Below are 24,954 nucleotides of genomic sequence, written 5' to 3' on the forward strand. Positions count from 1 at the left end.
GGGGTGATTAATGAGGGGTGATCAGGGTGATTAGAGGTCATTAATTAGGGGTGACTAGGGCTGATTAGGGGGTGATTGGGCTGATTAGGGTGATTGGGTGATCAGGGGCGATTCGGGGTCATTAATTAGCAGTAACGAGGGGTGTCAGGGTGATTGGGGTAGGTAGGGTGATTCGGGGTCATTAATTAGCAGTAATGAGGGGTGATCGGGGTGGATTGGGGTAGGTAGGGTGATTCGGGGTGATTAATTAGGGGTAATGAGCCGTAATTAGCCCTCGCAGCCGGGGAGGGGCCGGGGCTGCCCTGCGCCCCTGGGTGCCCCCGGATGCCTGAGACCCCCGGGGGGGGGCTTGGGGGGGCCGGGGTGCCGGGGTGCCCCCCCCCGGGGCAGGGTCCCCCGCCATGGGGCAGGGTCCCCGGGGAGGGGGCTCGGGGTCCGGACGCCTGGGACCCCCCCCGGACCCCTGGGTGTGTCCGTTCCCCCCCCCCGCAGGGTGCTGGGGGGGCCGCGGGCCCCGGCGCATTGGGGTCCCCCGGGGCGGGGGCTCCGGTACCAGCCGGGCCGGGGGGCCGGCGGCTGCGGCTGAGCGTGGCCGGGGGGACGGAGCCGGGGACCCTCACCAGCGTCTTCGGGGCCCTGGAGGGGCGGCTGGAGCCCGGTGAGGGAGGCCGGGGGCGGGGCCCAGAGGGGGCGGGCCAGAGGGGGCGGGGCTGCCAGGAGGGTGGGGCCACGGGGGGGGAGTCAAGGGCGGGGAGGGGGGGGGCTGCCACAGGGAGGAGCCACTGGGGTGTGGTCCGGGGGGGGGGGCGTGGCAGTTGGGGGCGTGGTCAGTTGGGGCGGTGGTCAACCGGGGGTGGTCCAATCGGGGTGTGGCCAGTTGGGGTGTGGCCAGTTGGGGTGTGGTCAATTGGGTGTGGCCCAGGGGAGCCAGGCCAAGGTGGGGTGGGGGCAAGGGGGCGGGGACAACCCGGGTGGGGTGGTAAAGGGCGGGGCTGAGCCCGGGGGTGGGGCTAAAGGGGGTGGGGCTAAAGAGGGTGGAGCTTGAGTTTGGGGTGGAGCTAAGGGGAGGTGGAGCCTGGAGGAGTGGGTGGTGCTGGGCTCCTTAGGGGGTGTGGCTTGCTGGGGAGGGGGGTGGAGCCTGCCCACCTGACTCCGCCCCCCTGCCAGACTGTTACATCATCGTGGGGGCGCAGCGGGATTCGCTGGGGCCGGGGGCGGCGGCCTCGGGGGTCGCACCGCCCTCCTGCTGGAGCTGGCCCACCTCTTCGCCGCCATGGGGCGGGATGGTGAGGGCGGGGCCAGAATGGGGCGGGGCCAGAATGGGGCGGGGCCAGGGGCGGGGTCATTGGGTGGGGGGGTGTGAAAAGGGAGGGGTTCGGCCCCTGGATGCTGGGGTCCTCCCCCCCCCCCGGATCTCCCCCCCCCCCCCGGATCCCTCCCCCCGGGTCCCCCCACCCTTGGGTCCCCCCCAACCCCTGGGGTCCCCCCCACACTTGGGTGTCCCCCCCCCACCTTTGGGTTCCCCCCCACCATTGGGTCATCCCCCCCACCCCTGGTTCCCCCCCCCCCCGGGTCCCCCCACCCTTGGGTCCCCCCCCTCCTTGGGTTCCCCCCACCCCTGGGTGGTCCCCCACCTTGGGTTCTCCCCCCACCCTTGGTTTCCCACCCCCACACCCTTGGGTTCCCCACCCACCCTTGGGTGTCCCCCCACACCCTTGGTTCCCCCCCACCCTTGGGTGTCCCCCCCCCCCCTTGGGTTCCCCCTCACCCCTGGTTCTCCCCCCCCGGCCCCCCCCCCCACCGCCGGGTCCCCCCGCAGGGTTCCAGCTCCGGCGGACGTTGCTCTTCGTCAGCTGGACGGGGGCGAATTCGGGCATTTGGGGGCCACCGAGTGGCTGGAGGTGAACCCGGCGGGCTGTGACCCCCCGTGACCCCCCGTGACCCCCCGTGACCCCTCCGTGACCCCCCCGTGACCCCTCCGTGACCTCTGTGACCCCAGGGGTACCCCGACCTCCTGCACACCAAGGCCGCCGCCTACATCAGCCTGGATCAGGCGGTGCTGGGTGAGCCCCTCCCCCCACCCCACCCCCGGACCCCCAGGGTGGTGGGGGAGGGGTGGGGGGGTGTCATCCACCCCCCTCTCCCCCCATGTCTGGGGGGGGTCCCTCCCCCCCCCCCTCCCCCACAGGTGACGACCGCTTTGTGGCCAAGACCAGCCCCACCCTGGTCAACCTCATCGAGAGCGCCCTTGGCCAGGTGGGGGAGGGGAGGGGGAGGGGAGGGGAGGGGGAGGGGTGGGGGAGGGGTCCCCGCCGCCTGGGTCCCCCCCTCACCCCCCACCCCCCCCCAAGGTGGAGAGCCCCAACGAGGCGGGAAAAGCCTCCTGGAGCAGGTGACGGAGGCCGGGCCGGCGCTGGGAGAGCGACGTGTGAGCGGGGGGGAGGGGCGGGGGGAGGGGAGGGGAGGGGAGGGGGGGGGCCCCCCCGCCTGGGACCCCCCCCCGGACACCTGGGTGTCCCCTCCCCCCCCCCCCCCCCCCAGGATCCGGCCGCTGCCCCCCGAAAGCGGCGCCTTCCCCTTCACCGCCGCCCGCCGGCGTCCCGGCCGTGGAGCTCGGCTTCGATGAGGTGGGGACCCCCCGCGTCCCCAGGTGTCCCCGCGTCCCCGTCGCTGACCACCCCCATGTCTCCCAGATGTCCCCATGTCCCCCGGTGTCCCCGCCATCGCCCCCCCCACGTCCTCATGTCCCCCCACGTCCCCATCGCTGACCGTGTCCCCACGTTCCCCCACGTCCCCACACCCCCTCTATGTCCCCATCGTTGTCCCCCCCATGTCCCTGTCACCGCCCATGTCCCGCTGTCCATCCCCTCCCCCTGTCCCCACGACCGGCCACGTCCCTCTGTCCCCCCGTCCCCACGTCCCCATCACTGACCATGGCCCCATGGCCCCCTGTGTCCCCATGTCCCCATCACTGACCGTGTCCCCGTGTCCCCATGTCCCCCTCTCTGTGTCCCCATGTCCCCTCCCCAAGTCCCCGTCACTGACCGTGTCCCCCTGTGTCCCCACGTCCCCCTCACCGTGTCCCCGTGTCCCCATCACTGACCGTGTCCCCCCATATCCCCACGTCCCCACGTCCCCTCCCCGTGTCCCCATGTCCCTCCCCACGTCCCCTCCCCGTGTCCCCGCCACTGACCGTGTCCCCACGTCCCCGTGTCCCCCCCCGTGTCCCCCGCAGGCGCCCGGGGGGTGGTCGCGGGCGGCGCTGGGGACACGCGAGGACACGCTGGCCCGGCTGCAGGGGCGGCTGCGGGGGCGGCTGCCGGCGGTGGCCCGGGCGGTGGCCGCGGTGGCCGCCCAGCTGCTGCTGCACCTGGGCCACGACGCCCGCCTGCCCCTGGACCCCGGCGCCCTGGGGGACGCGCTGCTGCGCCGCCTGGCGCCCCTCCAGGTCAGACCAGTATGCGCCAGTATAAACCAGTATGGCGCTGGGAGGGTAGAGGGGGCTACTGGGAGGTAGCGGGGGCTACTGGGAGGGTACTGGGAGGGTACTGGGAGGCACTGGGGCTGCCCCTGGACCCCGGCGCCCTGGGGGCCGCGCTGCTGCGCCGCCTGGCGCCCCTCCAGGTCAGACCAGTATGCGCCAGTATAAACCAGTATGGCGCTGGGAGGGTAGAGGGGGCTACTGGGAGGTAGCGGGGGCTACTGGGAGGGTACTGGGAGGGTACTGGGAGGCACTGGGGCTGCCCCTGGACCCCGGCGCCCTGGGGGCCGCGCTGCTGCGCCGCCTGGCGCCCCTCCAGGTCAGACCAGTACGCGCCAGTATAAACCAGTATGGCGCTGGGATGTCCCCACGGCGCCCCCGACGTCCCCCAGGCGCGGGGACTGTCCCTGCAGTGCCTGTCCTCGGCCCGCGGGGACGTCGTGCGGGCGGCCGAGACGCTGCGCCAGGAGATGGCCGGCTCGGAGGGCACCAACGAGCGCCTCAACCGCGGCTTCAACGCCCGCATCATGGCCGTGAGTGCCACCGCCACCGCCACCGTCACCGCGTCCCCGTCCCCGTCCCCTCCACACCCACATCGTGGCCACGTCACTGTCACCCGTCACCCTGTCCCCACCCCGTCCCCTCAACGCCCGCATCATGGCCGTGAGTGCCACCGCCACCGCCACCGCCACCGTCACCGCGTCCCCGTCCCCGTCCCCGTCCCCTCCACACCCACATCGTGGCCACGTCACTGTCACCCGTCACCCTGTCCCCACCCCGTCCCCTCAACGCCCGCATCATGGCCGTGAGTGCCACCGTCACTGCCACTGTCACTGCCACCGTCACCTGTCACCCTGTCCCTGTCCCCTTCCCGTTGGTGGTGGCCCTGTCCTGTCCCCACTGGCCGTGTCCCCAACCCCGTTCTCATCCCTGTCCCCATCCCGTTGATGGGGTCCCTGTCCCCACTGACCATGTCCCCGTCCCTGTCCCCGTCCCCGTCCCCTCCACACCCACATCGTGGCCATGTCACTGTCACCCATCACCCTGTCCCCACCCCATCCCCTCAACGCCCGTATCATGGCCGTGAGTGCCACCGTCACTGTCACCTGTCATTGTCACCCTGTCCCCTTCCCGTTGGTGGTGGCCCTGTCCTGTCCCCACTGGCCGTGTCCCCAGCCCCATTCCCAACCCTGTCCCCATCCCATTGACCGTGTCCCCATCCCCGTCCCCATCCCACTGATGGTGGCCCTGTCCCCACTGACAGTGTCCCCATCCCTGTCCCCATCCCACTGATGGTGGCCCTGTCCCCACTGACCATGTCCCCATCCCTGTCCCCATCCCCGTCCCCGTCCCACTGATGGTGGCCCTGTCCCCACTGACCATGTCCCCATCCCTGTCCCCACTGACCATGTCCCCATCCCTGTCCCCGTCCCACTGATGGTGGCCCTGTCCCCACTGACAGTGTCCCTGTCCCCATCCCAGTGACCACGTCCCTGTCCCCATCCCTGTCCCCGTCCCATTGATGGTGTCCCCATCCCCGTTGCCCATGTCCCCATCTCCGTCCCCGTCCCCACTGACCATGTCCCCATCCCCGTCCCCACCCCACTGACGCTGTCCCCGTCCCCAGGCGGAGGCCTCGCTCCTGTCCCCCTTCGTGTCCCCCCTGGTCACCCCCTTCCGCCACGTGCTGCTGGGCCGAGGGGGCCACACGCTGCCAGCGCTGGCGGCCCAGCTGGGGCGGGGACACGGCCAGGGGACGCAGGGGGACACCGGCCACCTCCGCCTGCGCCTGGCCCTGCTGGCCTGGACCCTGCAGGGGACGGCCGGGGCCCTGGCCGGGGACGCCTGGGACCGCGGGGACATCGGGGACCGGGGGGACATCTGGGACCACGGTGGCCTTGGGGACATTGGAGACCACGGGGACAACGGAGGCAGCTGGGACGGTGGTGGCCCTGGGGACAACGGGGACCGTGGGGACACCTGGGACCGTGGTGGCCCTGGGGACAACGAGGACCATGGGGACAATGGGGACAGCTGGGACCGTGGGGACACCTGGGACCACGGTGGCCTTGGGGACAATGGGGACATCGGGGACCGTGGTGGCCTTGGGGACAATGGGGACAGCTGGGACTATGGGGACACCTGGGACCACGGTGGCCTTGGGGACAATGGGGACATCGGGGACCGTGGTGGCCTTGGGGACAATGGGGACAGCTGGGACTATGAGGACACCTGGGACCACGGTGGCCTTGGGGACAATGGGGACATCGGGGACCGTGGTGGCCTTGGGGACCGTGGGGACACCTGGGACCGTGGTGGCCCTGGGGACAACGAGGACCATGGGGACAATGGGGACACCTGGGACAATGGGGACATCGGGGACCGTGGTGGCCCTGGGGACCCTGGGGACGTCCGGGATCGTGGTGGCCCTTGGTGACACCCGGGACCCCCAGGGACCAGACCCCTCCCCCACCCCCGGGCCTGGCCCCGCCCCCTCATTTGCATACGGTGGGCGGGCCGGGGGAGCCGCCGTCGCCGCTTTTATTGGCTCCGACTTCGGGCCATAAATTAACAGAATCGGTTAAAAAAAGAAACAATAAAGGCGCCCGGGGGCCCCGCCCACCTGGCTCCGCCCACGCCTGCTCAGGCTCCGCCCACCCCCGACCGCGCCTGCGTCAAGCCACGCCCCTGGGCGTGGCCTCCCCGGCCCCACCCTCTTCGGTCCAACAGGAGGGGCGGGGCCAAAGAGCTGTGACAGTGTCCGGGCCTTACGATGTCACCGGGGAGGGGCAGCCCCGCGGTGATGAGGTCACGGCGGTTCCCAGGCGGCGCTGAGGTCACGAGCGGTGACACCACGGGAGCCCCGGGCGCGTGACGTCACGCACCAGGCCCCACCCCCAGCCTCGCTCCCCTGTGACATCACCGACCTGGCGTCCACGGGCAGCGAGTGACGATGTCATCAGTGCTGGTGATGTCGCCGTGACATCACGGGGCAAAGTCACGCTTTGGTATAACGGGGCGGGGCGCGAGGCGGCCCTCTTGGCGTGGCGGCCGTCTCGGGGCGGCCATCTTGGCTTGGCGGCCATCTTGGCGTGGCGGCCGTCTCGGGGCGGCCATCTTGGCTTGGCGGCCATCTTGGCGTGGCGGCCGTCTCGGGGCGGCCATCTTGGCTTGGCGGCCATCTTGGCGTGGCGGCCGTCTCGGGGCGGCCATCTTGGCACGGCAGCCATCTTGCGGCAGCCATCTTGGCGACTCGACCAGGGCCGAGCCCCTTCGAGCGGGTCCGTGGCGTCCCGGCGGCCATCTTGTCCGGGGCGGGGCCACAGCAGGGGCGGGGTCAGAAGTGGGGGTCCCCCTTGGGGGGGCTCTGCAGGCTCTGGGCGCTGTCGAGGATCCGCTGCTGGTGCCCGGCCAGGGTCACCCCCATGCGCAGCAGGTCCCTGGGGGGGACACGGGGGTCACCGTCCCTCCGTGCCCCCCCGCGTCCCCCCCCCGCGTCCCCCCACATCCCCCCGTCCTCCGGCTGCCCCGGGTCCCCCCGCCCCCAACGTCCTCCGTCATCCCCGGGTCCCTCCGGGTCCCCTCGTGTGCCCCCATCTCCCCCCATGTCCCACGTCCCCCCACGTCCCCCCATGTCCCCCACAGCCCCCACGTCCCCATGTTCCGTGTCCCCCCACGTCCCCCCACGTTCCCCATATTGCTCCATGTCCCCATGTTCCATGTCCCCCCACATCCCCCATATGTCCCCTCCCATGCCCCCCAAGGCCCCCTGTCCCCCATGTCCCCCATATCCCACATCCCCATGTCCCCTCTGTCCCCCATGTCCCTCATATTGCTCCATGTCCCCGTGTCCCCCCATGTCCCCCCACATCCCTACATCCCCACGTCCCCCTGTCTCCCATACGCCCCCACGTCCCGATGTCCCCATGTCCCCATGTCCCCCCTGTCCCCCACATCCCCATGTCCCCATGTCTCCCATATGCCCCCACATCCCCTGTCCCCCCCCGTCCCCCCACGTCCCCTGTCCCCCCATGTCCCCCATATTCCCCCTGTCCCCATGTCCCCCCTGTCCTCCATGTCCTCCACATCCCCATGCCCCCATGTCCCCACGTCCCCCCATGTCCCCTGTCCCCCCACGTCCCCCATATTCACCCACGTCCCCATGTCCCCCCTGTCCCCCATGTCCTCCACATCCCTCACATCCCCACGTCCCCACGTCCCCCCACGTCCCCACGTCCCCCCACATCCCTACATCCCCACGTCCCCCTGTCTCCCATACGCCCCCACGTCCCGATGTCCCCATGTCCCCATGTCCCCCCTGTCCCCCGCATCCCCATGTCCCCATGTCTCCCATATGCCCCCACGCCCCCATGTCCCCACATCCCCCTATGTCCCCTGTCCCCCCCCGTCCCCCCATGTCCCCATGTCCCCCCATGTCCCCCATATTCCCCCACATCCCCAATGTCCCCATGTCTCCCATATGCCCCCACGTCCCCTGTCCCCCCCGGTCCCCCCACGTCCCCTGTCCCCCCATGTCCCCCATATTCCCCCACGTCCCCACGTCCCCCCACGCCCCCACGTCCCCATGTCCCCCCTGTCCCCCATGTCCTCCACATCCCCACATCCCCACGTCCCCCCACGCCCCCATGTCCCCATGTCCCCCATGTCCCCCATATTCCCCCTGTCCCCATGTCCCCCACATCCCCAATGTCCCCATGTCTCCCATATGCCCCCATGTCCCCTGTCCCCCCATGTCCCCCATATTCCCCCACGTCCCCACGTCCCCCCACGTCCCCCCACGCCCCCACGTCCCCCCACGCCCCCCCGTCCCCCCCCGCCCCCTGTCCCCCCCGTGCCCCCCGCCCCTGTCCCCCGTACTCGCTGCGCAGCCGCGGCAGCAGCTCCAGGCTGGTGACGCCGGCGCTGCTGAAGGTCTCCTCGTACCGGCCCAGCTGGAGGGTGCGCAGCCACTCGCCCACCGAGGCGAAGGGGGGCCCGGGGGGCCCGGGGGGGCCCGGCTGCGCCAGCCGGGGCGGGGAGGGCCTGCGGGGACCCGGCACCGGGTCGGCCCCGCGGCGCCCCGCGACCCTCCGCCCCCGGGGGACCCCCCTGACCCAGGGACCCCCCTGACCCAGGGACCCACGCATCTGGGACCCCCTGGCCCGAGGGGACCCAGGCATCTGGGACCCCCACCCAAGGACCCAGAGATCTGGGACCCCCCCACCCAAGGACCCAGACATCTGGGACCCCCCCCACCCAAGGACCCAGGTGTCTGGGTCAGCCCCACAGCACCCCATAACCCTCTCCCCAAGGCGACCCATGCATCCGGGACCCCCACCCGCATCCGGGACCCCCACCCACAGACCCATGCATCTGGGACCCCCACCCACGGACCCATGCATCCGGGACCCCCACCCACAGACCCATACTTCTGGGCCCCCCCCCCAGGGACCCAGAGATCTGGGACCCCCCCACCCAAGGACCCAGGTGTCTGGGTCAGCCCCACAGCACCCCATAACCCCCTCCCCAAGGCGACCCATGCATCCGGGACCCCCACCTGCATCCGGGACCCCCACCCACAGACCCATGCATCTGGGACCCCCCTCAGGGACCCAGGTGTCTGGGTCAGCCCCACAGCACCCCATAACCCCCACCCCAAGGCAACCCAGGCATCTGGGACCCCCACCCACGGACCCAGGTGTCTGAGACCCCCACCCCCCCCAGGGACCCAGACATCTGGGACCCCCCCACCCAAGGACCCAGGTGTCCGGGTCAGCCCCACAGCACCCCATAACCCCCTCCCCAAGGCGACCCATGCATCCGGGACCCCCACCTGCATCCAGGACCCCCACCCACAGACCCATGCATCTGGGACCCCCACCCGCATCCGGGACCCCCACCCACAGACCCATGCATCCGGGACCCCCACCCATGGACCCATGCATCCGGGACCCCCACCCACAGACCCATGCTTCCGGGCCCCCCCCCCAGGGACCCAGAGATCTGGGACCCCCCTCAGGGACCCAGGTGTCCGGGTCAGCCCCACAGCACCCCATAACCCCCACCCCAAGGCGACCCAGGCATCTGGGACCCCCACCCACGGACCCAGGTGTCTGAGACCCCCACCCCCCCCAGGGACCCAGACATCTGGGACCCCCCCCCCCCCCAGGGCCCCAGGCGTACCGGTGGGCGTCGGGGGCGGTGACGCGGAGGGTGGCGGGGTGGCGGATGAGGCGGTCGAGGGCGCTGACGATGTCGGGGAAGCGGGGCCGGGCGTTGCGGTCGCGCTGCCAGCAGTCCAGCATCAGGCGGTGCAGCGCCGTGGGGCAGCGGGGCGGCGGCGGCAGGCGGTAGTCCTGCTCGATGGCGTTGATCACCTGGGGGGGGGGGGGGACACACGTGTGCTCAGGGGACCCGGGGGGCGGACGGGGGGGACACCCAGGGGTCCGGGCGTCCCGAGGGGACCCAGGCGTCCGGGGCGACTCACGTCCTGGTTGGACATGTCCCAGTACGGCCGCTCGCCGAAGGACATCACCTCCCACATGACGATGCCGTAGCTCCAGGCGTCGCTGGCCGAGGTGAACTTGCGGAAGGCGATGGCCTCCGGCGCCGTCCACCGGATCGGGATCTTCCCCCCCTGAGCAGGAGGAGGAGGAGGAGGAAGAGGTCATGGGGGGGGGGGGGGGACACCATGGCGGCCGGGGGATCCCAGCCCCCCAAGGGAACCCAGGCAGGTGGGGGACCCCAAATCCTCGAGGGACCCTGACCCCTGAGAGATCCCAGCCCTGGTGGGACCCCAACGCTGGAGACCCCAACCCTGGAGAGACCCCAGCCCTGGTGGGACCCCAACCCTGGAGACCCCAACCCTGGAGAGACCCCAACCCTGGAGAGACCCCGACCTTTGAGGTACCCCAACCTTTGAGAGACCCCAACCCTGGAGAACCCCAACCCTGGAGAGACCCCAACCCTTGAGAGACCCCAACCCTGGAGAACCCCAACCCTGGAGAACCCCGACCCTTGAGAGACCCCCGACCCTGGAGACCCCAACCCTGGAGAGACCCCGACCTTTGAGGTACCCCAACCTTTGAGAGACCCCAACCCTGGAGAACCCCAACCCTGGAGAGACCCCAACCCTTGAGAGACCCCAACCCTGGAGAACCCCAACCCTGGAGAACCCCGACCCTTGAGAGACCCCCGACCCTGGAGACCCCAACCCTGGAGAACCCCAACCCTTGAGAGACCCCAACCCTGGAGAGATCCCAACCCTGGAGAGACCCCCAACCCTTGAGAGACCCCAACCCGGGAGAGCCTCAACCTTTGAGACACCCCAACCCTTGAGAGACCCCAACCCCAGAGGTACCCCAACCCTGGAGAGACCCCAACCCTTGACAGACCCCAACCCTGGAGAACCCCAACCCTGGAGAGACCCCAGCCCTGGAAAGACCCCAACCCTTGAGGTACCCCAACCTTTGAGAGACCCCAACCCTGGAGAACCCCAACCCTGGTGGTACCCCAGCCCTGGAGAGACCCCGACCTTTGAGAGACCCCAACCCTGGAGAGACCCCAACCCTGGAGAGACCCCAACCCTGGAGAACCCCCAACCCTGGTGGTACCCCAACCCTTGAGAGACCCCAACCCCAGAGGTACCCCAGCCCTGGTGGTACCCCAACCCTTGAGAGACCCCAACCCTGGAGAACCCCAACCCTTGAGGGACCCCAACCCTGCAGACACCCCAACCCTGCAGAGACCCCAACCCCAGAGGTCCCCCAGCCCTGGCGGGACCCCACCCCCACTGAGGACCCCGGCAGCCCCGTGGCCGGGGTGGCCTCACCAGGGAGCTGGTGTAGGTGGGGTCGGCCGAGCTCTCCTCCTCCAGGGCGCGGGAGAGCCCGAAGTCGGAGACCTTGCAGACCAGCTGGGCGTCCACCAGGATGTTGCGGGCGGCCAGGTCGCGGTGGACAAAGCCGGTCTCGGCCAGGTACCGCATCCCGGCCGCGATGCCCCGCAGCATGGCCACCAGCTGCAGCGTCCCCAGCGTCCCCACCCGGCCCTGGGGGGACACCGAGGAGGCGGGGGGGGACGGGGGACACGGGGACGGAGTCACCTCGTGCAGGGGAAGGTGGGGGGTGTGACTGTGTCACCGGTGTCCCCTGTGTCTGCAGTGTCACCGTGTGTCCCCCCTATCCCAAACGTCCCCCCCACGTCCCTCATGTCCCATGTGTCCCCAAGTCCCACATGTCCCCCGATGTCCCCGCGTCCCCTGATGTCCCCATGTCCCTTCATCCCCCCAATGGCCCCACGTCCCTTGATGTCCCCATGTCCCCCAATGTCCCCATGTCCCCCGATGTCCCCACATCCCCTGATGTCCCCATGTCCCTTCACCCCCCGATGTCCCCACGTCCCTTGATGTCCCCATGTCCCCACATCCCCCGATGTCCCCACATCCCCCCATGTCCCCATGTCTCCCATGTCCCCTCATCCCCCCAATGTCTCCACGTCCCCCTATGTCCCCACATCCCCTGATGTCCCCATGTCCCCTCATCCCCCTGATGTCCCCATGTCCCCTGATGTCCCCATGTCCCCTCATCCCCCCATGTCCCTTCATCCCCCCATGTCCCCACGTCCCCCGATGTCCCCACATCCCCTGATGTCCCCATGTCCCCTCATCCCCCCGATGTCCCCATGTCCCTTGATGTCCCCATGTCCCCCAATGTCCCCATGTCCCCTCATCCCCCCATGTCCCCACATCCCCCCATGTCCCCACGTCCCCCCACGTCCCCCCACCCCCCCAATGTCCCCACATCCCCTCATCCCCCCATGTCCCCTCATCCCCCCATGTCCCCACGTCCCCCGATGTCCCCACATCCCCTGATGTCCCCATGTCCCCTCATCCCCCCGATGTCCCCATGTCCCTTGATGTCCCCATGTCCCCCAATGTCCCCATGTCCCCTCATCCCCCCATGTCCCCACATCCCCCCATGTCCCCACGTCCCCCCACGTCCCCCCACCCCCCCAATGTCCCCACATCCCCTCATCCCCCCAATGTCCCCACATCCCCCCAATGTCCCCACATCCCCTCATCCCCCCATGTCCCCTCATCCCCCCATGTCCCCACGTCCCCCGATGTCCCCACATCCCCTGATGTCCCCATGTCCCCTCATCCCCCTGATGTTCCCATGTCCCCTCATCCCCCCATGTCCCCACGTCCCCCCACGTCCCCTCACCCCCCCAATGTCCCCATGTCCCCTCATCCCCCCAATGTCCCCACATCCCCTCATCCCCCCATGTCCCCTCACCCCCCCAATGTCCCCATGTCCCCTCATCCCCCCATGTCCCCTCATCCCCCCATGTCCCCACGTCCCCCTATGTCCCCACATCCCCTGATGTCCCCATGTCCCCTCATCCCCCCATGTCCCCATATCCCCCCATGTCCCCTCACCCCCCAATGTCCCCATGTCCCCTCATCCCCCCATGTCCCCACGTCCCCTGATGTCCCCTCATCCCCCCATGTCCCCTCATCCCCCCATGTCCCCACGTCCCCCTATGTCCCCACATCCCCTGATGTCCCCATGTCCCCTCATCCCCCTGATGTCCCCATGTCCCTTGATGTCCCCATGTCCCCTCATCCCCCCAATGTCCCTACATCCCCCCATGTCCCCACATCCCCCCACATGCCCCCATGTCCCCTCATCCCCCCATGTCCCCACATCCCCCCACATCCCCCCATGTCCCCATGTCCCTTGATGTCCCCATGTCCCCACATCCCCCTATGTCCCCATGTCTCCACATCCCCTGATGTCCCCATGTCCCCTCATCCCCCCATGTCCCCTCATCCCCCCAATGTCCCCACGTCCCCCGATGTCCCCACATCCCCCCATGTCCCCTCACCCCCCCGATGTCCCCATGTCCCCTCATCCCCCCAATGTCCCCACGCCCCCCCTGCCCCCCCGCCGCCCCGTACCCGCAGGAAGGCATCGAGGGCGCCGTTCTCCATGAACTCGGTGAGGATCATGGTGTCCCCACGTCCCCATGTCCCCTCATCCCCCTGATGTCCCCTCATCCCCCCACGTCCCCCCATGTCCCCTCATCCCCCCATGTCCCCGCGTCCCCCCCCGCCCCCCCGCCGCCCCGTACCCGCAGGAAGGCGTCGAGGGCGCCGTTCTCCATGAACTCGGTGAGGATCATGGTGTCCCCACGTCCCCATGTCCCCTCATCCCCCTGATGTCCCCTCATCCCCCCACGTCCCCCCATGTCCCCTCATCCCCCCATGTCCCCGCGTCCCCCCCCGCCCCCCCGCCGCCCCGTACCCGCAGGAAGGCGTCGAGGGCGCCGTTCTCCATGAACTCGGTGAGGATCATGGCGGGGGCGCTGGCCGTCACCACCCCCCGCAGCCGCACCACGTTGGGGTGGGCGAACTGCCCCATGCGGGCGGCCTCCCCCAGGAAATCCCGGCGCTGCCGCTCCCCCGCGCCCCCCTTCAGCGTCTTCACCGCCACCGGCGACTCGGGGCGCCCCGGCAGCGCCAGCCGGCCCCGGCACACCTCGCCGAACTCCCCTGGGGACAACGGGGGGGGGACGTGTCACCCCAGAGCCCCCCCTGGGGATAACGGGGGGACATGTCACCCCAGAGCCCCCCCACGCCTCGCCGAACTCCCCTGGGGACAACGGGGGGGGACGTGTCACCCCAGAGCCCCCCTCCGGGGACAAGGGGGGGGACGTGTCACCCCAGAGCCCCCCCCCGGGGGAATGGAGGGGGACATGTCACCCCAGAGCCCCCCTCCGGGGACAAGGGGGGGGACGTGTCACCCCAGAGCCCCCCCACGCCTCCCCAAACTCCCCTGGGGACACCATTGGGGATGTTGATGGGGACATCAGTGGGCATAGGGGTGGGGACAGGGGTGGGGACAGGGATGGGGACATCGTTGGGGACATCAGTGAGGGCTTCATTGAGGACAAGGATGGGGACAGGGATGGGGACAGGGATGGGGACAAGGACGGGGACATTGCCAGGGATGTGGATGGATGGGGACGTAGGTGGACACGTGGGTGGGGGACATGGTTGGGCACAGGGGTGGGGACATCAGTGGGGACAGGGATGGGGACATTGTTGGGCACAGAGGGATGGGGACACCGTTGGGGACGTCAATATGGCCGTCATTGGGGACATCATTGGGGACGGGGATGGGGACGTTGCTGGAGACAGAGGTGGGTAGGGATATCGTTGGGCACAGGGACGGGGACATCATTGGGGACATCACTGGGGACAGGGATGGGGACAAGGATGGGGACATCGCTGGGGACGTAGATCGAGACGTGGACTGGGACGCTGTTGGGGACAGAGACGTGGATGTTGTTGGGGACATTAACGGGGACATCAACATGGGCTTCGTTGGGGACGTCATTGGGGACGTGGGTGGGGACATAGATGGGGACATCATTTGGGACAGGGATGGGGACGTTGACGGAGACACGGATGGGGACATCGTTGGGCACAGGGATAGGGACGTTGTTGGGGACAGGGGTGGGGCCATCGTTGGGCACATCGTTGGGGACACAGATGGAGACGGGGCTGGGGACGCGGACGGGGACATCGCTAGGGACATCATTGGGGACGTCACTGAGAACATCCGAGGGGACACGGACAGGGCCATCGCTGGGGACATCCATAGGGACGTTTTTGGGGACATCGTGGGGGGGTCTGGGCGGGGCCGGGGGACGTCACCTGCCCCGATGACCTCCTCGATCTTGACGCAGGCGACGTCGATCTCCTGGGCGAAGTCCCTCAGGGCCACCCCGGGGTCCTCGTAGGTCAGGGGGTCGATGTACAGCTTCCCCCCTGCCACCGTCACCCGTCGTCACCCGCTGTCACCCGCTGTCACCCCCACCCCGGGGGGACACCAGCCCCACCTTCGCCGCGGTTACAGGGGATGGTGACACGGGGATGCCACCATGGGCACCGTGGGGACGTGGGAACACCGAGACCAGCCCCGAGGACACGGGGACAGTGCCATCACCGCTGTCACCATCGCCCAAGGGACATGGGGACACCGAGATGGTCACTATGGGGACATAGGGACACCGAGACCATCCCCAGGGACATGGGGACAGTGCCATCACCGCTGTCACCATCGCCAGGAGGACGTGGGGACATGGGGACACGGGGATGCCACCACCAGCACCATGGGGACGTGGGGACGCTGAGGTCATCCCAGGGGACGTGGGGACGTGGGGACAGTGCCATCATCACCGTCACTGTCACGTAAGGGGTGTGGGGACAGTGCCATCACCAACGTCACTGTCACCAGGGGGACATGGGGATGCCACCAGCAGCACCATGGGGACATGGGGACACTGAGGTCATTCCCAGGGACGTGGGGACGTGGGGACAGTGCCATCATCACCGTCACTGTCACCTAAGGGGTGTGGGGACGTGGGGACAGTGCCACCACCACCGTCACTGTCACCAGGGGGACATGGGGACACGGCGATGCCACCACCAGCACCAGGAGGACGTGGGGACACCAAGATGGTCACCATGGGGACACTGGGGTGACACTGGGGTGACCCTGGCTGACCCGAGGTGACCCTGGCTGACCCTGGCTGACCCTGGGTGACCCTGGGTGACCCGGGGGGACGGGGCGCTCACCGTGCCCCCCGGGGCGGTGGCCGTGCCGATCCGCGTCCTCCCTGTGCCGGTGGCTGTGGCGCCTGGGGGCGGGGACGCGCAGGGTGAGTGCGGCCCCCGAGCCCCCCCCCGTCCCCCCCCACGACCCCCCAGGATGTGTCGTCCCCCCCCAGCCCCCCAGGGACCCCCCTAGAGCCCCCCCAAACCCCCTGCCCCCCCCCCAGAGACCCCCCAGGATGTGTGTCCCCCCCCCCAGCCCCCCAGGGACCCCCCTAGAGCCCCCCCAAACCCCCTGCCCCCCCCCCCCCCGGGGACCCCCCAGGATGCCCCAACCCCCCCCCAGCCCCCCAGGAACCCCCCTAGAGCCCCCCCGGACCCCCCGCCCCGCCCCCCCCCGGACCTCCCGGGACCCCCAGGCCCCCCCCAGCACCTCCCATAATGCCCCCACCCCCCCCCCCCGAGATGCCTCAGGGCCCCCCCGGCCCCTCCCAAGCCCCCCAGGACCCCCCAGGACTCCCCAAAGCCCCTCAGGGGCACCCCAGAGACCCCCAGGATACTTAAACACCCCCCCCAGCCCCCCCAGGACCCCCCCCCGGCCCAGCCGGGGATCCCAGGGACCCCCCAGGACCCCACCGAGCCCCCCGGGACCCCTCGGAGCCCCCCCACCCCCCTGCCAAGCCCCCCAGGGACCCCCCCGGATGCTCCAGCTCCCCCCTGGAACCCCCAGAGCCCCCCAGGACCCCCCACCCCCCCCCCCAAGCCCCTCAGGGACCCCCCCGGATGTTTCAGCTCCCCCCCCCAAGCCCCCCCGGGACCCCCAGGACCCCCCGGCCCCCCCTCACCTGAAGCAGAGCAGGGTCCCCGCCAGCAGCGCCAGCACCAGGAGCCCCCCCACGGCCGCAGCCCCCGCCACCAGCCCCTCGTGCTCCCCCCGGGACCCCTCTGCCGGCAGCCACCAGTGTTGGGGGGCCCGGGGGGGGGGGGGCCCGGTGGGGGGTCCCACAGGGTCCCAAAAGGGTCATGGAGGGGTGGGGGGTCCCGGGGGGGGGGTACAACGGGGGATAGGGGGTCCCAGGGGGGTCTCAGAGGGGTTAGGGGGGGTCCCAGGGGGTCAGGAGGGTGTTGGGGGGGGTCCCGGGGGGGGGGTTATGGGGTCCCAGGGGGTCAGGGGGGTCCCGGGGGGGTCCCGGGGGGGGTTATGGGGTCCCAGTGGGTCAGGGGGGTCCCAGAGGGGTCCCAGGTGGGGGTTATGGGGGTCCCGAGGGTCAGGAGGATCCCAGGGGGGTCCCAGGGCGTCAGGGGGGTGTTGGGGGAGGTGCCGGGGGGGGTTATGGGGTCCCAGGGAGTCAGGGGGGTGTCGGGGGGGTCCCAGGGGGTCCCAGGAGGGTTGGGGGGGCCCTGGGGGGGGGTGTGTGCATTCTACAGGGGGTGCCCCATAGTTGGGGGGACCAGGGGGGTGTGGGGGTCCCAAAAGGGTTTTGGGGGGTCCTGGGAGGGGTTGAGGGGGGAGTTTGGGGCTCCCAGGAAGTTTGGGGGGTCCCAGGGGGAGTTGGGGGGGTTTGGAGGTGTCCTGGGGAATCGGGGGGATCGCGGGGGGGGTTAGGGGGGTCCCGGGGAGGGTTGGGGGGGGTTTGGGGGGCTCACCAGCGCCCTGGGTGGTGACGGCGGTCTCAGGGCCGAAGTCCCCGTAACCGGCTTCGGAGCGGGCGCGGACCCGCACCCCGTAGAGCCCCCCCCGGCGCAGCCCCCCCAGCTCCGCCCGCGGCGCCGGCACCTTCAGGAACATGGGGGGGCCCTCGCCCCCCCCCACCTGCGGGGGTCAGACCCCCCCCCCTTGACCCAGGCCCCCCCGATCCCCCCCCAGGCCCCCCCCAGTGTCCCCCAGGGACCGCCCGGCGTCCCTTGGGACCCCTCCAAGACCCCCGAGCGCCCCCCAGCACCCCCCAAATATCCCCCCTGAACCCCCCGAAAGCCCCCCTAGGCCCCCCCGATGTCTCATGGGAACCCCAATGCCACCCAGGACCCCCCCCCAGGACCCCTCAGGACCCCCCAGTAGCCACCAAAACGTGCCCGAGGAGCCCCCCAATACCCTCCAGGAGCCCCAAATACCCCCAGAAGCCCCCCCCAACCCCCCAGGACCCCCAAATAGCCCTCAAGACCCCCTAAATCCCACCCAGGAGCCCCCAATAGCCCCTAGGACCCCCACAATGCCCCCCAGGACCCCCAAGAACATCCCCAAGCCCTCCCCCATGTCCCCTGGGACCCCCCCAATGCCATCTCGACCCCCCCAACCCCCCCCAGGACCCCCCAAATGCTCCCCAAGCCCTCCCCCATGTCCCTTGGGACCCCCCCCAATGCCATCTGGACCCCCTCAGCCCCCCCAGGACCCCTCAAATGCCCCCCAGGAGCCCCCAGGACCCCCAAATTCCCCCCCGGGCCCCCCCAATATCCCCAAGACCCCCTGTGTCCCTTGGAACCCCCCCCGATGCCCCCCCGGCCCCCCCTCACCTTCTCGTAGTACTTGACCTCATAGTCGAGGACGTGGCTCCCGGGGGGGGCCGGGGGGGGGGTCGGCCACGACAGCGTCACCCCCGTGGGGGACCCCCCGATCCGCACCACGTCATACACCGGCAGCGGCACTGCGGGGGGGGGTCAGGGGGGTCACAGGGGTCCTGGGGGGTGTCCCTGGGGGTCTTGGGGAGGCTTTGGGGTCCCAGGGGGGTCCCAGGGTGGGTTTGAGGGTGCCAGGACAGGATTTTGGGGGCCCAGAGTGGGTTAGGGGGTCCCTGAGGGATCCTGGGGGCTCCCAGGGTGGGTTTAGGGCTCCTAGGAGATCCGGAGGGGGGGTCTCAGGGTGGGTTTGGGGGTCCCAGGGTGGTTTAGGGGGTCCCAGGGCAGGTTAGGGGGGCTCTCAGGGTGTGTTTAGGGGTGCCAGGGCAGGTTTAGGGGTCCCAAAGTGCATGTGGGGATCCTGGGGCAGGTCTGAGGGGGGTCCCAGGGCAGGTTTGGGGGTCCCAGGGTGGTTTAGGGGGTCCTAGAACAGATTTGTGGGTCCCATGGCAGGTTTAGGGGTCCCAGGGTGGGTTATGGGGTCCCAGGGCAGATTTGGGGGTTCCAGGGTGGTTTGGGGGGTCCCAGGGTGGTTTAGGGGGTCCCAGGGCAGATTTGGGGGTCCCATGGCAGGTTTAGGGATTCCAGGGTGGTTTAGGGGGTCCCAGCTTAGGTTAGGGGGGTCCCAGGGTGGTTTGGGGGGTCCCAGGGTGGGTTATGGGGTCCCAGGGGAGGTTTGGGGGTCCCAGGGTGCTTTAGGGGGTCCCAGGGCAGATTTGTGGGTCCCAGGATGGGTTATGGGGTCCCATGGCAGGTTTGGGGGTGCCAGGGTGGCTTAGGGGGTCCCAGGGTGGTTTAGGGGGTCCCAGGGCAGATTTGGGGGTCCCATGGCAGGTTTAGGGGTTCCAGGGTGGTTTAGGGGGTCCCAGCTTAGATTAGGGGGGGCCCAGGGCAGGTTTGGGGGTCCCAAGCTGGGTTATGGGGTCCCAGGGCAGATTTGTGGGTCCCAGGGCAGGTTTGGGGGTCCCAGGGTGGGTTATGGGGTCCCATGGCAGGTTTAGGGATTCCAGGGTGGTTTAGGGGGTCCCAGCTTAGGTTAGGGGGGTCCCAGGGTGGTTTGGGGGGTCCCAGGGTGGGTTATGGGGTCCCAGGGGAGGTTTGGGGGTCCCAGGGTGCTTTAGGGGGTCCCAGGGCAGATTTGTGGGTCCCAGGATGGGTTATGGGGTCCCATGGCAGGTTTGGGGGTGCCAGGGTGGCTTAGGGGGTCCCAGGGTGGTTTAGGGGGTCCCAGGGCAGATTTGGGGGTCCCATGGCAGGTTTAGGGGTTCCAGGGTGGTTTAGGGGGTCCCAGCTTAGATTAGGGGGGGCCCAGGGCAGGTTTGGGGGTCCCAAGCTGGGTTATGGGGTCCCAGGGCAGATTTGTGGGTCCCAGGGCAGGTTTGGGGGTCCCAGGGTGGGTTATGGGGTCCCATGGCAGGTTTAGGGATTCCAGGGTGGTTTAGGGGGTCCCAGCTTAGGTTAGGGGGGTACCAGGGTGGTTTAGGGGGTCCCAGGGTGGGTTATGGGGTCCTAGGACAGATTTGTGGGTCCCAGGGTGGTTTAGGGGGTCCCAGGGCAGGTTGGGGGGTCCCAGGGTGGTTTAGGGGTGCCAGGGGAGGTCTGGGGGCCCCGTGTCCCGTCCCCCCCTCACCGTCCTTGGTGGTGGTGACGTTGACCTCCTCGCCGGGGGGCGGGTGGGGGCTGAGGTGGGAGACGCCGTTGCGGGCGGTGACGGTGAAGGTGTAGGTGACGTAGGGCCGGAGGCCGGTGACGGTGACGCCGCGGCCCCGCAGGCCGGCGGTGCCGGGGGAGAAGGCGAGACGGGCGCAGGGGCCGCAGGGGGCCCGCTCGGGGCAGGCCCGGCACCCCACGGCGTAGGTGAGGTCGGGGCGACCCCCCCCGTCTCGGGGGGTGCTCCACTCCAAACGCACCCCGGAACCGTTCAGCCGAGCCACCACGCTGCGGGGGGCCGAGGGGGGGGCTGGGGGCAAAGGGGGGGTGAGGGGGGCAGCAGCCATGGGGTGGGGAAGTGGGGGGCTGGGTGCCTGGACCCCCCCCCCCCCCCCCCAGACCCATGGACACAGGTGTCCGGGCACCCCAGTGCCCCCCAGCCCCATGGACCTGGGCATCGGGGCACCCCATTGCCCCCCCACTCATGGACCTGGGCATCGGGGCACCCCATTGCCCCCCACCCGGGGACCCAGGCATCGGGGCACCCCATTGCCCCCCACCCCTGGACCTGGGCATCGGGGCACCCCATTGCCCCCCCCCCCACCCGGGGACCCAGGCATCGGGGCACCCCATTGCCCCCCACCCACAGACCAGGCATCGGGGCACCCCAGTGCCCCCCACCCAGGGACCAGGCATCGGGGCACCCCATTGCCCCCCCCCACCCACGGACCAGGCATCGGGGCACCCCATTGCCCCCCACCCCTGGACCTGGGCATCGGGGCACCCCATTGCCCCCCCCCCCCCCATGGACCTGGGCATCGGGGCACCCCATCGCCCCCCCACTCATGGACCTGGGCATCGGGGCACCCCATTGCCCCCCACCCGGGGACCCAGGCATCGGGGCACCCCATTGCCCCCCCACTCATGGACCTGGGCATTGGGGCACCCCATTGCCCCCCACCCAGGGACCAGGCATCGGGGCACCCCATTGCCCCCCCCCACCCACGGACCAGGCATCGGGGCACCCCATTGCCCCCCCACCCCTGGACCTGGGCATCGGGGCACCCCATTGCCCCCCCCCCCACCCGGGGACCCAGGCATCGGGGCACCCCATTGCCCCCCACCCACAGACCAGGCATTGGGGCACCCCAGTGCCCCCCACCCAGGGACCAGGCATCGGGGCACCCCATTGCCCCCCCCCCCACCCACGGACCAGGCATCGGGGCACCCCATTGCCCCCCCACCCCTGGACCTGGGCATCGGGGCACCCCATTGCCCCCCCCCCCACCCGGGGACCCAGGCATCGGGGCACCCCATCGCCCCCCAACCCCACGGACCAGGCATCGGGGCACCCATCCGCCCCCCAGCCGGGCCCCAGCCCCCCCGGCCCCCCCGGGTGCTGACCGGAGCAGCGGTGCGCGGGTCCCTCGCCGGGTGCCCGGTAGAAGCCGGGGCGGCAGGGGCAGGCGGTGGCGCCGGGGGCCGGGGCCTGGCTGAAGGGGGGGCAGGGCTCGCACCGCCCCCCCCCCGCCTCTGCCTTGAAGCTTTCGGGGGCGCAGGCTGCGGGGGAGGGGGGGAACGAGGGGTCACAGGGGGAGGGGCGGCCGGGTGCCCCCCTGCACCGCTGAGCTGGCTACCCCTGCCCCCCGTGGCCCCCCATCCCTGCCCCCTGCCCCCCATGGCCCCCCATCCCCATTGTGCCCCATGGAACCCCCATCCCTGCCCCCCATGGCCCCCCCATCCCTGCCCCCTGCCCCCCATGGCCCCCCCCATCCCTGCCCCCTGCCCCCCGTGGCCCCCCATCCCTGCCCCCTGCCCCCCATGGCCCCCCATCCCCATTGTGCCCCATGGAACCCCCATCCCTGCTCCCTGCCCCCATGGCCCCCCATCCCTGCCCCACTGCGCCCCATGGCCCCCCATCCCCATTGTGCCCCATGGAACCCCCATCCCTGCCCCCCATGGCCCCCCATCCCTGCCCCCTGCCCCCCATGGCCCCCCCATCCCTGCCCCTGCCCCCCATGGCCCCCCATCCCCATTGTGCCCCATGGAACCCCCATCCCTGCCCCCCATGGCCCCCCATGGCCCCCCATCCCCATCGTACCCCCATTCTACCCCACCCCCTGTCCCATTGCACCCCCATTTTACCCCTGCCCCATTGCACCCCCCATTGAACCCCCCCTCAGCCCCATGGCACCCCCATGGCACCCCCCATTTCCCCCCACCCCCAGCCCCATGGCACCCCCATGGCACCCCCCATTTTACCCCCATCCCCTGCCCCATGGCACCCCCCATTTCCCCCCAGCCCCATGGCACCCCCATGGCACCCCCCATTCTACCCCCGGCCCCATGGCACCCCCATGGCACCCCCCATTTCCCCCCACCCCAGCCCCATGGCACCCCCATGGCACCCCCCATTCTACCCCCGGCCCCATGGCACCCCCATGGCACCCCCCGTTTCCCCCACCCCCAGCCCCATGGCACCCCCATGGCACCCCCCCATTCTACCCCCGGCCCCATGGCACCCCCATGGCACCCCCCGTTTCCCCCCACCCCCAGCCCCATGGCACCCCCATGGCACCCCCCATTCTACCCCGGCCCCATGGCACCCCCATGGCACCCCCCATTTCCCCCCACCCCCAGCCCCATGGCACCCCCATGGCACCCCCCATTCTACCCCCACCCCCAGCCCCATGGCACCCCCCGTTTCCCCCCACCCCCAGCCCCACGGCACCCCCACGGCACCCCCCGTTTCCCCCACCCCCAGCCCCACGGCACCCCCCCGGCACCCCCACGGCACCCCCCGTTTCCCCCCCGCTCACCGCGACACCCCCATCCCCCCGTCGGGCTCCCTGCCGGGGCCGCAGGCGCAGCCCTGGGCGGGGGCTCGGCCCACCGCCCGTCCTCCCGGCAGTACATGACGGGCGCCCCGGCGCCGACGGGCACGGCCCCCTCCAGGCACCGCCCGGGCACCGCCGCCACCAGCTCCCGCGGGACGGTGGCGGGAAAGCGCGCCAGGCGCGCCGTGGCCTCGGGACAGCGCTGGAAGTACAGCCGGACGGAGAGCAGCGCCATGCAGGCCCCCAGGTCCTGGAACGCCAAATAGAAACCGGCGCGGCTCAGGGGCCCCAGCCGCAGCGTTTATACGGTTGACCCGGCCCGCCGGGCGGGTGCCGGCGGCGGTCGCCGTGCGGCGCGAGAGGTGCTCGGCCGCCACCGTGTCCACCTTGACGTAGGGGTTCTCCATCCAGGGCGGCGTCAGCGCCGTGGCCGTGTCGGCGTCCGCCTCGTGGTAGAAGACGTTGAAGGTTTCTTTGCAGGGGCGGGGGAGGGGCGGGGCGGCGCCGCGGCGGGGGCGGGGGGCGGCCGCGCCCTCGGCGGGGCCGCCGCTAAGGGCGTCGTGGTTGCCAGGGCCGTCGCCAGGGCCGTCGCTAAGGGCAGGATGGTTGTTGGGCCCGTTGCTAAGGGTAACGTGGTTGCTAGGGCCGTCGCCAGGGCCGTCGCTAAGGGCAGGATGGTTGTTGCGCCCGTTGCTAAGGGCGTCGTGGTTGCTAGGGCCGTTGCCCGGGTTGTTGCTAAGAGAGTCATGGTTGCCAGGGCTGTTGCTAAGGGTAACGTGGTTGCTAGGGCCCTTGGCAAGGCCGTTGCTAAGGGCATGACGGTTGCCGGGGCCGTCGCTAACAGCATCATGGTTGCCATGGCTGTTGCTAAGGGTAACGGGGTTGCCCGGCCCGTTGCGGAGGTTGTTGCTAGGAGAACCGTGGTTGCCGGGGCGGTTGCCAAGACGGTCGATGGGAGCATCGTGGTTGCCAGGCGGTTGCTAAGGGCACCGTGGTTTCCGTGGCCGTTGCCAGGACCATCACCCAGAGCGTCGGGGTTGCCGGGGCGGTTGCCAAGACCATCGTGGTTGCCGGGGCCGTTGCTAGGGCCGTTGCCAAGGCCGTTGCTAAGAGCATCATGATCGCTGGGGCTGTTGCTAAGGGCATCGCGGTCGCCGGGGCCATTGCCAAACGCATCGCGGTCGCCGGGGCCGTTGCCAAGAGCATCGCGGTCGCCGGGGCCGTCGCTAAGGGCACCGCGGCGGCCGGGGCGGTTGCCGGGGCCGTTGCCAAGAGCATCGCGGTCGCCGGGGGCCGTCGCTAAGGGCACCGCGGCGGCCGGGGCGGTCGCCGGGGCGGTCGCCAGGAGCATCGCGGCGGCCGGGGCCGTCGCCCAGAGCATCGCGGTGGCCGGGGCCGTCCCCGGCGGCCCGGCGGCGGCGGGCGTGGCGGGGCCGGGGCAGGCTGTCGCAGGCCAGCAGGGTGAAGCGCAGCTCGGCGTAGACGTGGGTGGCCCCGCGCCGCGGCACCCAGGCGGAGCGCAGCCAGCTGTTCTGGGGGGGGCCGGGGGGGGCCCAGCCCCGAGCACACCTCGAAGGTGCGCACCGAGGCCTGCCGCTCCTCGTCCAGGCCGCTCAGCTCCTCCCACTGCGGGGACACGGGGACAGCGGGGACGGCAGGGGTGGGGGGACACGGGGGGACGGGGGGATGTTAGGGATGGGGGACAGCGGGGGACGCGGGGGGACACGGGGGGACGGCAGGGGTGGGGGGAC

General features: G+C 70.8%; 2 protein-coding genes across 2 annotated transcripts; one reads left to right on the forward strand and one right to left on the reverse strand.

Annotated features, from left to right (window-relative positions):
* Positions 1-492: 492 nt before the first annotated feature.
* Positions 493-5,918, forward strand: LOC142403436 (transferrin receptor protein 2-like; the record flags this gene model as incomplete). The annotated part of the gene is given in 13 exon segments (XM_075489678.1): positions 493-658; positions 1,168-1,230; positions 1,233-1,286; positions 1,820-1,855; positions 1,858-1,901; positions 2,000-2,063; positions 2,189-2,256; positions 2,352-2,392; positions 2,542-2,590; positions 2,592-2,627; positions 3,236-3,448; positions 3,874-4,014; positions 5,109-5,918. Coding segments are annotated over 13 exon segments (1,785 nt in total), but the record flags the coding sequence as incomplete, so codon positions are not given.
* An 862-nt stretch (positions 5,919-6,780) lies between these two features.
* Positions 6,781-24,829, reverse strand: LOC142403437 (ephrin type-B receptor 4-like; the record flags this gene model as incomplete). Its single annotated transcript, XM_075489679.1, is given in 17 exon segments — positions 6,781-6,921; positions 8,360-8,524; positions 9,665-9,858; positions 9,969-10,118; positions 11,313-11,531; positions 13,789-14,036; positions 15,204-15,317; positions 16,128-16,189; positions 16,949-17,048; positions 17,751-17,916; positions 18,615-18,745; positions 20,347-20,676; positions 21,771-21,926; positions 23,186-23,510; positions 23,512-24,183; positions 24,234-24,646; positions 24,712-24,829. Coding segments are annotated over 17 exon segments (3,666 nt in total), but the record flags the coding sequence as incomplete, so codon positions are not given.
* Between the last annotated feature and the right edge of the window lie 125 nt (positions 24,830-24,954).

Source organism: Mycteria americana, unplaced genomic scaffold (assembly GCF_035582795.1).
Source record: "Mycteria americana isolate JAX WOST 10 ecotype Jacksonville Zoo and Gardens unplaced genomic scaffold, USCA_MyAme_1.0 Scaffold_267, whole genome shotgun sequence".
NCBI classification, from domain to species: Eukaryota; Metazoa; Chordata; class Aves; order Ciconiiformes; family Ciconiidae; genus Mycteria; species Mycteria americana.